Here is a 15,490-nt window from a genome sequence, read left to right as displayed (position 1 = left end):
TTGCATCACATTAACACTACTCTTACTGAATTATGTTTGAAATATTGCTTATAGTCCTCTCTCTGTATTTTTAGGCAATCTTAATGTCTCTGCTATCCCAGTGCTTCCTCATCTGTTACAGAAATAAAATTAAGTAAGCTTTTTTAATTCAGAAAGCTTATATGAAAAAATTAGTTCCTGAGCATTCTGCCACCAGAATGTTCTAGATCTAAAATAATAATTTCATAATATACTTAAGTTGACAATTTGCTTGGCCTTATAAATGTAACTACTGACAGAAACAGTGACCTGTATGAAAGTAGTCGGTTTTGTCAATGAAAGCTGAAGAAGATTTAAATGTGTTTCTTGAGGACAATTCCCCCTGTGTAGGCTGGAGTAGGACAGGTGCTCTCACTTTGCTCAGGCCAGCCACATCCACCCTAATGAGATTCTAATAGCAGTGCAGCCCTTTTACTTTTTTTCTGTTGGTGTTTCTGCTGCTTCTGCATGGTCCAATTGAGGTACCAAAACTGTTCTTGCTCCTTGTAGTAAGGAAGTGTTTAAGCAGTTGGAGAGCCTAGGTTCCAGCTACCGTCATTTTGCTGTGTGCCCCACTCCTATAGCTTTGAGGTGACAGGGGAGAGGTTTTGCTTGTTTTTTTCTGAGGGAAGAAGGGTACTTTGGGGTGGTATTATCTCTGGATGCAGTGGGTGCAGCAGGTAGAGTAAGTGAAGTGTCAAACATTCTTCCCCATCATCCTGAATTATTTTATTGCCTCCAAATCAGTTTTCCTGGCCCTGAGCTGAGGGCAATGTGACAGTCCTTTTCCCTTGTCATCCCCTCATTTTGGCTGTGGTAAGTGTTCAAGCTGTACTGCAGCTGCTGAGAAGCCTTGCTCCAGCCTGACTGGAGCTGTTTGTGTTCAGCTCTCCAGCCTCTGACAGAAGTGGCTGTGTGCAGCAGGCAAGTGGAAGCCTCTTTGTTCAGCCAGGCGCTGCTGCAGCAGTAAGAACTGGCGGAGATATGGGAATGTGTCCTTGGAAATGTCTGCTCTAGGGCATTGTGAGCTGCTCCTTGAAGAGCTACATGGAGTGTATTTTGGGGAGAAACAGTCTCCTCTATGCTTGCAAGATGAGAACATGAAGACACAAAGCTTAGTGTAGTCTTGTGTAGCAGTAAAGCTTTTATTACGCCTTATATTTGTTGAACATCTTTAACTGGTGTTTATCAGTGTGTAATGGGGAATTACAGCTTTAACAAAGAATATCCCAGAAGTTTGTACAGGGAATTGCTGTGTAGGAGATTACTTGAGTAAGTGTTTCTGAGGGTCAGCATTTTTGCCACAGGAGTCCTTTAAATTGCTTTTTTACTGATTAGGTACAGGATGTAGCAGGTAAGGCTACCTTGTGTTTGGCAGCTCAGCTCTGAGGGTGGTTAATGCGATGCATGGTAAGGAGACTAACAGGCTTTGGATTTCAGGCAAACTGTCAGCAAATCAGCTCAGGCTTTTCAGCTGTGCAGGCTTGCAGTGCAAACATGATGCAGGTACCTAAATGGCTTGTGGAAAAACCAGTCACCACCTGGTTTAGTGTAGGCAGCACTCAGGTGGATTTTGGAGCTTGGCTGATGCCATGTGAGGCCACTTGGTGCTGCTTCCAGTATTCTGCACTGGCTCACCAGCCTCGAGGCACTCAGGCTGTTGAAATCAGACTCAATATTGTACCCCAACTACACTGATGGGTCAGTGCAGGAGCAGAGTGGGGTATCTGCTGTTCTAGCCAGTTATCCCTGCTGGGGACATCAGCTAAGCCATGTTTGTGTTGAAGGAAGCTGGTCTACTGGAGATACCCAAACTAGGTTTTATGTTTTCAGTGTTTATTCTTCCAGTATTAAACCATTCAGTAATATTAAACGCTGATTAACGTAAGATGTGCTAAGTAGTTGTGCAGCCTTAATGCACATAACTAACAGATGTGAAAAGTGTTTTTCTGCAGCTCCTAATAGCCCTTATCCTTGTTTTGCAGAGGCACTAGGCTGGCTTGTTGCCCCCTTAAACTGAAGGAGTCTAATGACTCTTGCTGCTCTCTAAGCATATTGATTTTAATGTTCAGTCTAGACCTTCTCATTAAATACAAATGGTGAAACCAGACTATTGCAAAGGTTAGGAATTAAGCTGACTTTCTCTCCACTTTTGAGCATTTCTTATTTCAGGGGACTCAGCAGACATGATTTTAATTTGAAAATGTTACCAGCTTTGCAGGGGGCAGATGCACACTTGAATGCTTTGTCTGCCACTGTTTCCTCTTGTGTTTCTCAGGCATGTGCTTTACAGCTGAACAGTGAATTGTTTTAGCAGCACTAGGGACTCCTCTCCTACTGTAGCAAACACTATTTCTCTCATGTCTGGTGCAATTAGCTGTGTAGATACTGTTTTGTGCTTCTCTCTGGTTCTGCACAAATGATGTTAGATTATCCAAGAGCTGAACTTGAAGTACTAAATGCTGAGATACTAAACAAATAAACTGAGGAGAAATATATTCATCTTGTTTAGGAATGAACTTAAAGCATTTCAACACCTGTTCTTATGGAGAAAAAGTAGTGTGAGGGATTTTGTTTATTTGCTTTCCTTCAGGAAGAGAAGTTTGACTGTACAGATTATAGGAAGCTAGTCATGCACAGCATGTTTCTTTGACATTTAGGATGGTGGATTGAAAGTCCTGCATGAGCCTTAAGGACCGTGACTTCTACTTCCCTGCCATAAGGCTGCATTTTATGGTAAACCAGAGCAGCAGCTGATGGATATAAACGATGACAGTGGTCCGTGTGGATCTGAAAACCTTCACTGGGATGTGCTCAGGCCTCTCCTCTTGCTGTTGAGATTCTGCTTGTGCATGGTCTGTGTATGTCACCTTCTGCCATTGTGTGTGGCCACCAGTGTTTTCTTCATAGTGGGGTGCCAAATCCTTTAGCTGAAGGGTCTCTATCAGCAGGAATTCTAGAGTGATTTCCTCCAGTTTATGCCGACCTTTTACTGTCAAGTGAGGTATTTTGAAGTATTCTTTCAATGTACCTTGGTCTTTTTCTGTTTAGGGCATTGGGAGAAATTTTTTCACAGAAAGAACACTTAAGCATCCTTCCCCATGTGCTTATTCCATAGGTACAAATATGCAACAGAATAAAGAGATTACAAGATGACTGTTTGCTTGAAATATGTTTGTGCTACATGACAGAGTTCTTTCTGCCCCAGATCCATCCTTTTTTTGTCTACAGTACATAGAAGAACCATTGGAAAGGACTAAATAAACTTCTTTTTTTGTGCCTTTGGAAACTGGATTAATCTGCAGGGAATGTTGCTAGTGATCTACTCTGATTTTGTTCTTAAGTGATTTTTGGGTGAACTTCAGCACGCATTGCACATTCTGATTTCTGTGGAGGCTAGGGGGTCCTTTAGCAGCCAAAAATGGCATCAGACAAGTAATGCACTCTATGGATGCTCTGCAGTGCAGCATGTGAAAGGGCCACTTTGTTCTTGGCAATTTTTTTCCTCCCACTTTTACTGCTGCTACTGACACTTCAGAGACCTAATCTCTTCTCAGTACTGGCATTGGGGGATTCTATCATTTAAGAAAATGTTCCAGGTAGCTCTTATTTGCCTGGGAGTTACTGAAAATAAAGCTTATATTTTGCTTGTGTAATCCTGCAGATTAATAGATAGACAATAGTGAATACTTGATTAAAATTTAGAAAAGGAAAAAAGGTTGCGCAGATGATGTGGTCTGACAGTGCAACCAGCCCAATAGTAGATGATGTTTGTACTGTGGCAACCAGGAAGAGGCATTTAAATGCAGAGGGGGTATGGTGGGAATGCCTCTGAAGGAGAGAGGATTTTTTTTGCTGACTTCTATGTCAAATAGTACCTCTTTTAGTTGTTGGAGAGGCAGAAAGTATCTAGCTCAAGCTTTGAGTGAGCTTTGAGCTCAAGCTGCGTGCAGATGAATGCATCTGTTTGGGCATGAGGTGATTCCTCAACTGAACACTGAAGTGGAGAACTTGGAAGTGTGTTGAGCTAGTGACAGAGGATAATATTTCTCTGTGCCTCTTCCCTTTTGTGTATCAAATGGGGAAATAGCCTTTTCCTTTTCCACAGAGCAGCAGCCATGTAAGTTATTAAATATCTTAATGTGATTTGTACACAATGCCCTTAAGAAATTTTCTTCTGTGCTTGTGTATCTCCTGTAGGAATTACAGTAACCCAGTAGGGTATTGATGTGTCTAATCCCCCTGTCTGCATCTGGCAACGACCATTAGCTACCACTCAGGAGACAGGTAAAAATACATGAAAAATCACCATGCAAGTGGTCCAGTGCTTCCTTACACAGGAGATAAAAATGTTTTTATTCTCTTGATGCATGTTGAACTAATTTCCTTGCAATTCTCAGCCTAGCTAACATATCTACAAATATTACTGCTGCTAAATTGTGAGTGTGGTTAACTAATATTTTTTCTTAGGAAAAAAATGTGTAAATGCTTTTTGCTCTGACCAGATTTCTTATGTGTCCTCAGAGACCAATTTCCTTGGATTTCTGATTCCTCTCTTGTGTGTTTTTTTGCCTCTATGTTCCATCCTCCTCTTCCCTTCTATTTCTTTATTCTGCTCCTAATGAGGTATTTTTGGAAGTGGACTACTCCTGATTTTGTGATGCCACTGAATAAAGGGCAGGGGAGAAAATCATCCAAATCTGCATTTTCATTTGAGCTGAGGTTAAAAACTTCTGCACTTTCTTAGGCAAGGACAAGAAATGGAGTATGGAATGCATGCTTTGGTTAGTCCAATTATTTTTGAATGTATGATTTGGGTCCAAGTCATCTTGATGCTGAAAGAGTGTAGGCAGTCTACCGCACAATACATGTATCATGTTTATAACAGTCGTGTAAATGTCAAAGGGATAACAAGATCTTATCACTTGTTTTTCCTTATTTTGATTTTAGGCATGTTTAGACTGACCAAACTGGTCTGGAAATAAACTTGAGAGTTTTGATCTCCCAGTTTGATAATGGATTAATACTTAAGGAAGTATGTAACTGTTTGTGTCAAGAATTAAGTGAAGCTAATGGAAAAACTGTAAAAACATTAGCTCTGCATGCAGGTTTTTAACTTGGCTACAGTGCAATGACCCCAAACCTTGGATTTGCCTTCCCTGGGATTATTTAGACCTCTTCAGTTCCCTGTTATCACAGATACTTTGCTCTTACTCTTAGCCTGTAACATCCAAGATTTGTATCAAAAAGGCCTGCAAATTTAAGTTATACAGTTTTTAAAAATCAAGGTGGCATGTGATGCAATCAAGTACAATCTTCTCAGGGATAATATGTCTGCTTAATAAAGATTCTTGGGTTTTGTAAAACAAGTGTGCTTTGTGCTCTGAATTTGTTTTGTTTGGTCCTGGCTTTAGCCTCCCAGTTGTTGGTGTAATGAGGCTGTTTGGGAGTGCCTGTATGTCGAGTTAAAGGTTGGAACTCCATCTCTCATGCATTGCTGAGGAAGAAGCAAGGACAGGACACAAGAACCAGGGAATGTGTTACAGCCAGGTATTGCAGCTCTGACCTTAGTTATGTGTCTGTTATGTGAATAACATCACTCCCACTACACTTTTTTGGTGAGCAGTGAGTAAAGGCAGTAATCTAGATATATAATTGTTCAATCTGTAAAGCAAATGAAACTGCATAATTGGTGTAACAAGTTGTTACTTAAGTGCTATCACAGATGTCAAGAAAAGTATTCCTATTCCAACACAATTAAAAGACTGTGTTCTTGCAGCAGTATCTGAATGCATGGCTCTGTTTGTGGCTCTGGCTGAGGACTTTTTTCTTTATTATTGTTAGTGAATTTGATTTTCATAACCATGTTTAGCATTTGGACTCACAGGGGAGCTTATTCATGTCAAATACAGTTTGGGGAAGTTGAGATGGACTGGAGGAGGAACACTTCTCAAATTTTTCTCTGTAGACTGGTAGAAGAATTTTTGTTGTTAGTGAAAACTTGTCCTGAATTTGTACAGCAGTGCTTATATGGCAGCAAACCATGGCATTTTGAGCGTGGAACAGAAGAAAAATGCACTCTACATGTTGACTCTTTGTTCCAAAATGGCTCTCTAAAGAGCTGCGATTTATTTAACATTAAAACCTTTGGGCCCAGATGAAATTTCCTGAAGAAGTTAAAATGCATGTTTTGTCCTAAATTCGAGGAGAATTCAAATCAGTATCTGCCTAAACCATGGTCTCTGGTAGGTGGGCATGTGATGTGTTGTCATGCTTGCTATAGTACGGTTGTAATAGCTTTTGAGATCTGGAGGAGGAGGAAAGGGCATGTGAATAAACAGACTTTACTACAGCCTTCATAGTACAGAGATAAAATAGTAAAGGCAATTACAGTTAATCCATTTTAAGACTGGAATAATACTTGCCTTTGAAAACCCGAGATATCCTTCTGTTAGCTGCACACTCTGTCACGATTCCGACGTCCTGCACAGTGCTATAAGCCGGCTGATTTTCCCGTGGCTCCCCATCCCCGCTCGGTGCCGCTCCCGTCCCCGTCCCCATCCCCGCTCGGTGCCGCTCCCGTCCCCATCCCCATCTCCGCCGGTGCGGCGGGCGGGGCCGGCCGGGGGGGGCCACTCCACCGTTGCCATAGCAGCGCCCGCCGCCGCCGCAGCATCCTCCGCAGCAACTTTATCCCGGCTCCACAGCCAGCCCAGGCGCCGGCAGGGACGGGACGGGGCGCGGGGACCCACGGCGGTGCGGAGCGGCGGCCGCTGCCTTGTCCTGCCCTGCGGAGCGCAGCTCCCCGGGTCGGCGGAGCTATTTTGCCGAGCAGGTGCCTGGAGCGTCCCGGTGCCACTGGGCGCCGTGTCCCGTCCCTGACACCTCCCTGCCTCCGCTCCCGCCGGCGTCCCACGAGTGTTCCTGCTGCTTGATCCCGTCCTCAGGAATCGCCCAGCATGCCGATCGCCCACCTGCTGGAGCTATGGAAAGGGATAGAGGTGGAGCCCATGGAGACGGAGGTGAGTGGCTGCGGCGGTGCTGCCGAGCCCCCTTTCCCAGCACTCCGGTGCTGCCCCAGAAGACATGAGGAGATGTGGTGTGATGAGCATCCCTCGCCCGCCCTGCTCGCCGCGGAGGGCGAGGGGCCAGGCGCGGTCGGGAACCTGTTGCCTCCCGGGCGGGGCGGCTCGGAGCGGAGCCCGGACACTCCGGGATGTCCCGTCCTCTCCGCCCGGCACCGGGCTCGGGTCGGAACCGTGCCCCGGGGAACTGGGGCGGCTGGAAAGGAAGGAGCGTACACAACAGATGGAAACCACAAAGCGGGCTGAGTCGGGCTCGGGCTCACAATTAGGCGTGAAGTATGTGATCTGTGATTAGAGGCTCGGATAGGTCCGTGTACCTCACTTGGGTTCTGACTGCCCATTGCCTCTCCGCGTAAGACTGCGCTTTCGGATCATACAGGAAACGCGATGCGGTGATAATTAGCGGGCTGTGCTGCGTGTGCTCACAATTTGTCTTACAGTGTTTTCATTACCTGAAATCTAAGGTTATCTCGTGTCAAAAAAGGCATCATTCAAGTTCAGGGGGTGTTTGGACAGTGCTGTCAGTCACATGGTGTGATTCTTGGGGATGTCCTGTGCAGGAGCTGAGCTCTGTGATCCTTGTGGGTACGTTCCAGCTTGGGTTATTCTATGATTTTATGGTTTTTATTCTGTAACGGGACAAGGTAGATTACTCAGTATTTATGTTGATCAGTGCATAAACGCTGAAGTGTTTCAGGTCAATTGTTTGTAGCATGAAGTGCACATTTATAACAGGTGGTAAAAATAGATGAATGAAACTTGTGAGGTGGGGGAAGGTTGGTGTTTATTTTTTAAACCCCCATCCCCTTATTTGATTGGAAGTGCTGTAATGGGATTTTGGTGAGAGGGAAGGATGGGAGTGTAACTGAGACAGCCAGGTTATGGAGAACACACTTGACTCAAAAGGAGTTGCTGAACTGCATGAAAGGTTTTGTGCAAGCTGTTAGTTTGTACATGTAAACAATACAGCAGAAGTGATAATGTGATATATTCTATCAGCACAGTACATTCTGGAGTCTCCTGTGGGGGGCTTACAAAGGTTTAAATCATGTAATTCACTTCTGAATACTGTCACTTGTTCCACTTTGTGGGATACAAGGAATCTGGGGGCTAATAAACAGGTTATAGCTGGGAAACTGTGTATCATTGCTGATTTTGTTCTAGAAGTCAACTGACACCTCGTTAAATCACTTTCACAATAAGAAGACTTGTATAACTATTTTGAGGGCAAACAATTTTCTGCTGAGCATCACAGAAATGGTGCTCCCCTCCCAAGTCTACCTTTCCATTGACTGGTATTCAAAATACATATACATGCCTGTTTGTTTTTTCTTCTTCCTTCCCTTCTTTCTAAAATCGGTTTGTTTTTTGTGTGCCCTGTGTTTTTCTTTCTGGCCCAGACAGAAACCACTTCAACCATTGCCTTTTCTGTTATCAATTTTTGAGAAGCTCCCCTAGATCACAGGGTAAATCCTGCCCTGAAGCTCAATTGCCTGGGAAAACGTCTTTGTACTGTCACCTCTATTGCTGGTAGAGGACTATTTAGACCTTTCTTTCAGAAGAAACTGTGTGGATCTCCTTACCAATGCTAATTGACCCATTGCAATGACAGTTAATCAGATATGTGGATTTGCAGGCTCTGGTGCTTTTTTATCATTTTCTACTTGAAAGAACAGCATAGCTGAGCTACACTGCTCTATAATTTGCTGAGATTTCACTTAAAAAGAGTTTAGAAGGTTAAAGAATTGCAGGCATAAACTCCTGCAATTTAGGTAGGAACAACAGACAAAGCACCGTTTATTTGCTCTATTTATTTCTGTCTCTAAGCATAATACAGATAATTTAAGAGCATTTTAGATCATGCTGTAGATAGAATTGCTAAGTACTGTTTCCTCAAATCTAGTAAAAGCACATAGAAATTAATTTCATCTCTTATGGGCTCTTGTCCATGAGGACGTTTTCAAACAGCAGAAACATTTGCTCTTTAATGAGCTGAATGCAGCTTAAACACTAGTGGTTGTACTGATTCAAGAGAACTGTCATGGTCTCTGAATCTGTGTGGGATAAAATGTTTTCATGATTGTCTGCAAGTTGTTCTTTTTCACAGAAGCTTTTCACAGTTAGTAGACAAGGAGGGAGACGGCTTAATTCTTTGATGCATACGGACCTCTTTCTCCTCCCCTTCCTTAATGCCAAAAACCCTTTTAAAACAGAGACATTTGAGTGCCTGTGCATGACTCAGGTGAATGACTTGCAGATGTTAAATACAGCTTTTATAGTAAATCAATCACTTGATTAGGAAGAGTGCATCAAGGGCATGTTCTATATTATGTTTGTGTAAAGGAAGATTAGAGTTTCGCCTGTTGACTCAGGAGGTCATTAATTGTGTTTGACAAGTAAGCAAGAAAACTGGGATATTTGCTGTTCTAGAATTTCTTTGAGAGTAGGCAGTTATTGATCCCACTCAAGCTGGATGGATAGGATAGTGAATTACAGCCTTGGGAATATTTTTCCTGATCAAACTCTGTGTAATTTTTCTACCTGTTTTCCACAGCTTTCATCACTTAATGGATATACACATGTATTCTCTCTTCCCAGCAAAAAATGATGCTCCATTTGTCTAGTCTTTTCAGTAATAATCTTGGTTTTTATCCATTCTAGGACAAATTTGGCTTCAACTGTTTATCAGCAATTTTAATAGTTCTTTTATTATGCTTTTTTCTCTCAACATTTTATGTATCTTGGAGAAAGCAGGTTTCTATGGATTCAAAGGTTAGTTTACCTGTGCAAAGTGTGAAGAATTGAACAAATCTGCAATAGTAGGATAAATTGAAAACAACTTAACTGCCTAAAAAGATATTGACTGTATTTTGTGCTAGATCTTGGCTTAAAATTCTTTATTGGTAGCATCTATTTACAGGATTTTTCTTCTCTTTTCTCCACTCTGTTTGCTAGACTGTGGTGGAAGATGCTGCCCTGGATGAAGAACCTGTAAAAGAGGTAACTCAGCTGATTTGCGGATCACACAAGTGTTAACAAATTATTATGTCATCACCTTCTGTCTTCATGAAACAAAATGTTTCTGGTAGATATTCTCCACGTGCTTGATACAAAGCCAACCCATTTTTGGTTTCTTATTACAAGGTCAAATGAGGAATGAAAAAATGTGTTCAACTAGAGGTTAGGGAATTTTATTTTACAGCTACTGGCTGTGCATTTTTTCCAAGAAAGAGCGCACAACTTCTTGAGGTATGCAGTTTTCCTGTAGGGAAGATTATGTAATGACCTTGAAAAGAGTAGCTGTGATATGAACAAGGTTTGTGTACTGTAAGTTGTGTGTAAACGAATTCCATTCACCATTAATTGAAGTCATTACTGCTTGTTCCCTTGGCTGGCTCTTCTCCACAGCGAGACTGAGCTGACCCTTTGCTTTGAGTTAATCTGTTGTTTGTTATTGTAGCACTGTGTTAATTAAAAAAAACCCAAACAAATCCAAACCTACAGGCGAAGGTAAGTCTTGCCTCAAAGTGCTTTAATGCCAGGAAACTCATGATGATATAAAGCTATTATGATGAGTCGAGGGCAAAGCTTGACACTGGTCCTGTGAGTCAGTGCAAGGTGCTGCTGGTTTGTGTAGAGTGAGCCAAGCTGTGCTTGATAGACCATTAGCCATTTGCTGATGTCAAAAACCAAAGTAGACTGAATCCCTTCAGGACTGGAGGGAGGCTGCAAAGATGCATGTTGAAGTAACCACCTTTTGAAGATCTACTTCCTGGTATCTCTTGCTCCTTGAAATATGGAACTTACCTTTGATGTCTAGTTTTCTGTGCAAGGATGTGTTTTTGTTATTTTTTACTATGTTAAAGACATAGTTTAACCCCCTAATGATAGGAAGAAGGAAGAAATTTTAGCTTTGATCTCTGAAATTAGTGCAACTTCCAAATGGATTTTTTCTCCATTACCATTTCTTTAAAAGGGCAGTAAATTACTCTTTAAGAAGCTTGGGGAAGAAATTAAATGCAGGTAGCTTGGGTCATAATTTTCTTTGAGCAAATGGCTGAAGATAAAATTTCTGGTTTGTAGGTTTTAGGAGGACTTTTTTGTGACTATAGCCTTCATTTCCTAAATTAATTTAAACCTAGTTAATTTTCATTAGGGATGCTTCTTATTTTTAAGTTAGTAATTTGGCAGAAAAAAAAATGGTATGTAATAACTGCTTGTACAGAAACCTTAATCCTGTGTTGTCATTTTCTGATGTAAACACTGCAGTGTGCAATTTAATATCTGTGTTTCTTTCTGATTTTTTCTTTTTCTCCCTTTCTCTGATGCTGCCATGCTATTTCAACCCTTTGCTGACTTTGTCTGTAAGACCTTCCATTTCCATGAAACTCGTGTCCTGCTATAGTGGTATTGTATCAAAGAGCAGTCCACTCTTCAGGTGACTGATAGCTGTTCTGTGCTCAGCTCCGAAGAATATTGTTTTTTTGTTTTGAGACATTGAATTTTGATTTAAGGAGTGAATTTAAATCGTGCAATGCAATGATTCTTACCTGCTTAAAGGATGTTTTTGTAAATAACCTCCCTTAGGCTATGTTGGCCCTCTGCTTTTCTCCCATGCTGTGTATAATGTGGACAAATGAGATGGTGGTAAAATGCATTACAAAACTGCACTTGTCATTTTTTTCTGAGGTCTGATTTTCCTGTTGATGGATAAGTTCTTTAAATGTCTTGAGGGCACAAATTAATGGGATTGTTGGATAGAACAAGTGTTCCTGAGATGCATCTTGGCCTGAGAGCACTGTGTCAGCTCTGCTCTAGAATTGTCACTCAGATTACTGAGGGTTGATATCAGGGCTTTTTCCCTAGGAGCAGGAACATCCCACAGACCCTGTTTGTCCTGCCACAAAAGCAAGCAGATTAGTGGTTGGAAATTTCCTTAAGAGGATTTTATATTCCTGCAGCAGTTATTGCTTAGACTTGTGGGATGCAGCTTTTCCTTAAGAGGTTCTTTTTTACAAAATGGCCTTTTCTTGACAGAGAAGAATAAGTCTGACCACCTGTGTTGGCTGGAGGCCACAGCGTACTTAAGTCTAATGCGTCTTGTGGTCTAGTCTATGTCAGTGTTGGAATTCTATCTAAACTTCCTTGAGGGTGCAGTTGGTAGTAAAATTCTGTCATATTTTTTCTGAAATAATGAATATATGTGCAAAACATCTTGCAGTACTTTGAAATTACAGCATTCAGAAGCTATCTTGTAACATTGCTTTGAACTGTTTTACCCTTTCAGGGGAATTTGTATGCTCTAGTTCTAACACTGTATGGGACTCTTGGGGAAAGCAGAGCAGATGTGCAGTGGAAATGCTGATACACAAACAGAACTGCATGGCAAAACTGAAAATGGCAGTACCTAGGCTTACTCCTAACTCCTGTGCAGTTTCCAAAGATGTGTAACTTCTGCTGGTACTGTGTGCACTGGTGAAAATGTGAGTAATAAAATTGGAGGGAGCAAAGGTGGATGCTCAGTGTGTAGCTCGTGGCAAGCGCATGCTGGAGGCTCTGTCACTGTAGTGAGGATATGAATTTATTGGATCCTCAAAGAAGGATCAAGTTTCTATTACTAATGGCAGTAACACCTTGTGTGATACTTTCTAGGAACTGAAGGAAAACTGTATTGAATTATCACAATGAGGAAAGTGTGAGACCTGCACATCAGTGGAAATCTTGTGTTTGTTGCTCCAGTGCTACTCAGTAAATGTTCATGCAATGTAGAAAACTGATGTTGGAAGGTGCCTCTGGAGATCATCTAGCCCAACCTTCCCTGCTTTGCTGAAAGCAGTGCCAGTGGTGGGAAAGTTCTTGGCACTGCATCCACTTGTGCCTTGAATGGAAGACACTACAAGCTCTTTGGGATGTGGTTATAGCATTTCATCACCCTAAGAGGAAAAGAAAACATTAATGTTTAAAATTTCCTGTGTTTTGGTTTGTGCCCACTGCCTCCTGTCACTTCACTGGAGATACCACTGCAAAGAGTCTTGTCTGTCATTTTTATTTTCTCTTTGGGTATTTAGACATGTGAATAAGACATGTTCTCTATTCTTTCTTTGCCTCCTGCATTGTCTTCTTCAGGGGGTACAATTGCAGCTTTCTCAGTCTTTTTTGCAGGTCAGATCTGCTCCTCCATTGTTTATTTTTGTGGTGGTTCACCTTCACTTTCTCCAGTATGTTCGTGTCTTTTATTTTATTTTTTTTTTGTGAACTGCATAAGCCCAGGGCTGGGCATCACTCCAGATGTCTCAGCAGTGCTGAGTGGAAGAGAAGGATCACTCCACTAGAGCTGCTGGCAACATGTTTTCTAATACAGCCCAGAGTGTCATCAACTTTCTTTGCCAGCTTGCTCAATTCAGCTTATCCACCAGGATGCCCAGGTCCTTCTCCTAAAAGGTGAATTCCAGCTGTGTGGCCCCCAGCCTGTAGCAGGGTTATTTTCTTGAGGTACAGAACTTTCCATGTTCCTTTGCCGTGTTAGCCAATTTCTTCAGTCAGCAAAAGTCCCTCTGGACACAGCACAACTGTCTGGTCTTGCCAGCTGTTACTGTGTTTTGGAACATCTACAAACCTGTGGTGTCTGTACTCTGCCTAATAATTCAAATCATTAATGAAGATGTTAAATAATCTAGGACCAAGTCTTGATCCCTGGGGTACGCTAGTGCCTGACTCCAACGGAACTTTGTGCTGATCACAACCCTCTGGGTATTGTAGTTCTGTTCTTGATCCATCTCACTGTACACTTATCTGATTTAATCAGTCCTGTTTGTCTGAGATGATGTGGGAGACAGTGTCAAAAGTTTTACTTGAAGCACCTTCATTCTTCAAAATAGTAAAGGCTGTCAGGTTGTTTAAGTAGAGTTTTCCTCTTCACAAAATCTATGGTGATTACAGCAAATACTTTTCTTGCCATTGACATGTTTGTGAATTCTTTCAGAGATATTTGATTCATCACCCTTTCAGATACTGAGGTGAAGCTGACTGGCTTGCAGTTTGCTGGATCTTCTTTCTTGAGGAGAGGAGCTACATCCTTTCTCAAATCTCTCAAGAAGTTTTTCCAATTGCAATGTGTCTTCAGAGTACTGGGAGTGACCACACAATGATATTGGTTAGTTCCCTCAGCATTAATGGATGTATCTCATCGAGTCCCACATTCTTTTTTCAGCGTATGTTGTGTTTGTTTAAATGCCTCCTAACCTGATCTTCCTCCATCAAAGCCAAATCCTTCTTTCCCACCATTTTTTAGGGGCTTTAGGGGTCAGAATTGCCAGTAAAGGCCAAGGCAAAGGAAGTACCTCAGCTTTCTTGTATCTTTTGTCACCATCTCTCCTTCCCCACTCAGTGGCAGGACCAAAGATATTCCTTTTGCTGCTGCTAGAACTTAATCAGTCTTTGTTGCTCTCTACCCTTGCCACCAGATTCAATGGCACATGGGCTTTTGCTTTCCTGACACCACCACTACATGCTCAATAGTCTTCATGCTTCTTCTGACCCCTTCTGTTTCCTCCATTTAGATATCCTTCTCTTGTATGTCTGAGCTTTTTCAAAGACTCCTTGCACATTCATGCAGGTCTTTGGCTACCTTTACATGATTGCTTTGTTGATCAGGGTGGCCAAATCCTGAGTTAGGAGGAGGTGATCCTTGAAAATTATGCAGCTTTCCTGTACCCTCTATCTTCCAGGGTCATCTGCCATGGGATTCATCCAAGCATGTGCCTGAATGGAACAAAATTGGTTCTGATAAAGTCTAAAATTGTGATCTTGAATTTTGCTTTGCTCTTTTGTCTCGGGATCGTGAGTATCTTCTCATGAAAACTTCAAGGAAAACTGCTCTGCAACTTCAGTCCTGACCAGTTTTCTTGTTTGTAGGAATCAGGTCCAGCAGAACAAGTTCCCTTTTTGGCTTGTTGGTCACCTGTATCAAGAATTCATCAATGGAGCAATCTCTTGGATTGCTTTTGATTTTCAGATGATACCAGAGTGGATAAAGTGGATTGTTTGAGGATTAGGTTCTATGCATAACAGCATTCCTGTTCTCTGAAGAAGGCCTCTGCTTGTTCCTGGACAGTTTTTCTGTGGTAGTTACCAACCACAGCACTGAGGCACATCTGTGCTGGTGCAATGTTGAACCACCCAGCAGCAGCCTCCCTTTCAAAGGGGCTGGAATACATTCAGCTAGAGAGACAACAGGGAGCGCTTCCAGCCTGTTTGTTTGCTGCTGTGTTCTTTTCACTAAGGTTATGTCAAAACAGCTTAACCTGTGGGCACCAACACTAGAGTTGCTGGCATATCTGTTTGTCTTGTGAAAAAACCAGCAGTGAACTTAAAGCAGGTCAGAACAT

General features: G+C 42.1%; 1 protein-coding gene across 1 annotated transcript in view; it reads left to right on the top strand.

Moving 5' to 3' along the window:
• The first annotated feature begins 6,749 nt into the window (after positions 1-6,749).
• RPS6KA2 (ribosomal protein S6 kinase A2) overlaps positions 6,750-15,490 on the top strand; it is a 279,910-nt gene continuing 271,169 nt past the window's right edge. Inside the window, exons 1-2 of the mRNA XM_033054733.2 lie at positions 6,750-7,040; positions 10,059-10,103. Of these exons, the coding sequence (XP_032910624.1) occupies positions 6,978-7,040; positions 10,059-10,103 (108 nt within the window). The 5' untranslated portion in view covers positions 6,750-6,977. The remainder of the gene's footprint in view (positions 7,041-10,058; positions 10,104-15,490) is intronic.

Source organism: Catharus ustulatus, chromosome 3 (assembly GCF_009819885.2).
Source record: "Catharus ustulatus isolate bCatUst1 chromosome 3, bCatUst1.pri.v2, whole genome shotgun sequence".
Taxonomy (NCBI): domain Eukaryota; kingdom Metazoa; phylum Chordata; class Aves; order Passeriformes; family Turdidae; genus Catharus; species Catharus ustulatus.
This window is presented reverse-complemented; position numbering and strand designations above follow the sequence as displayed.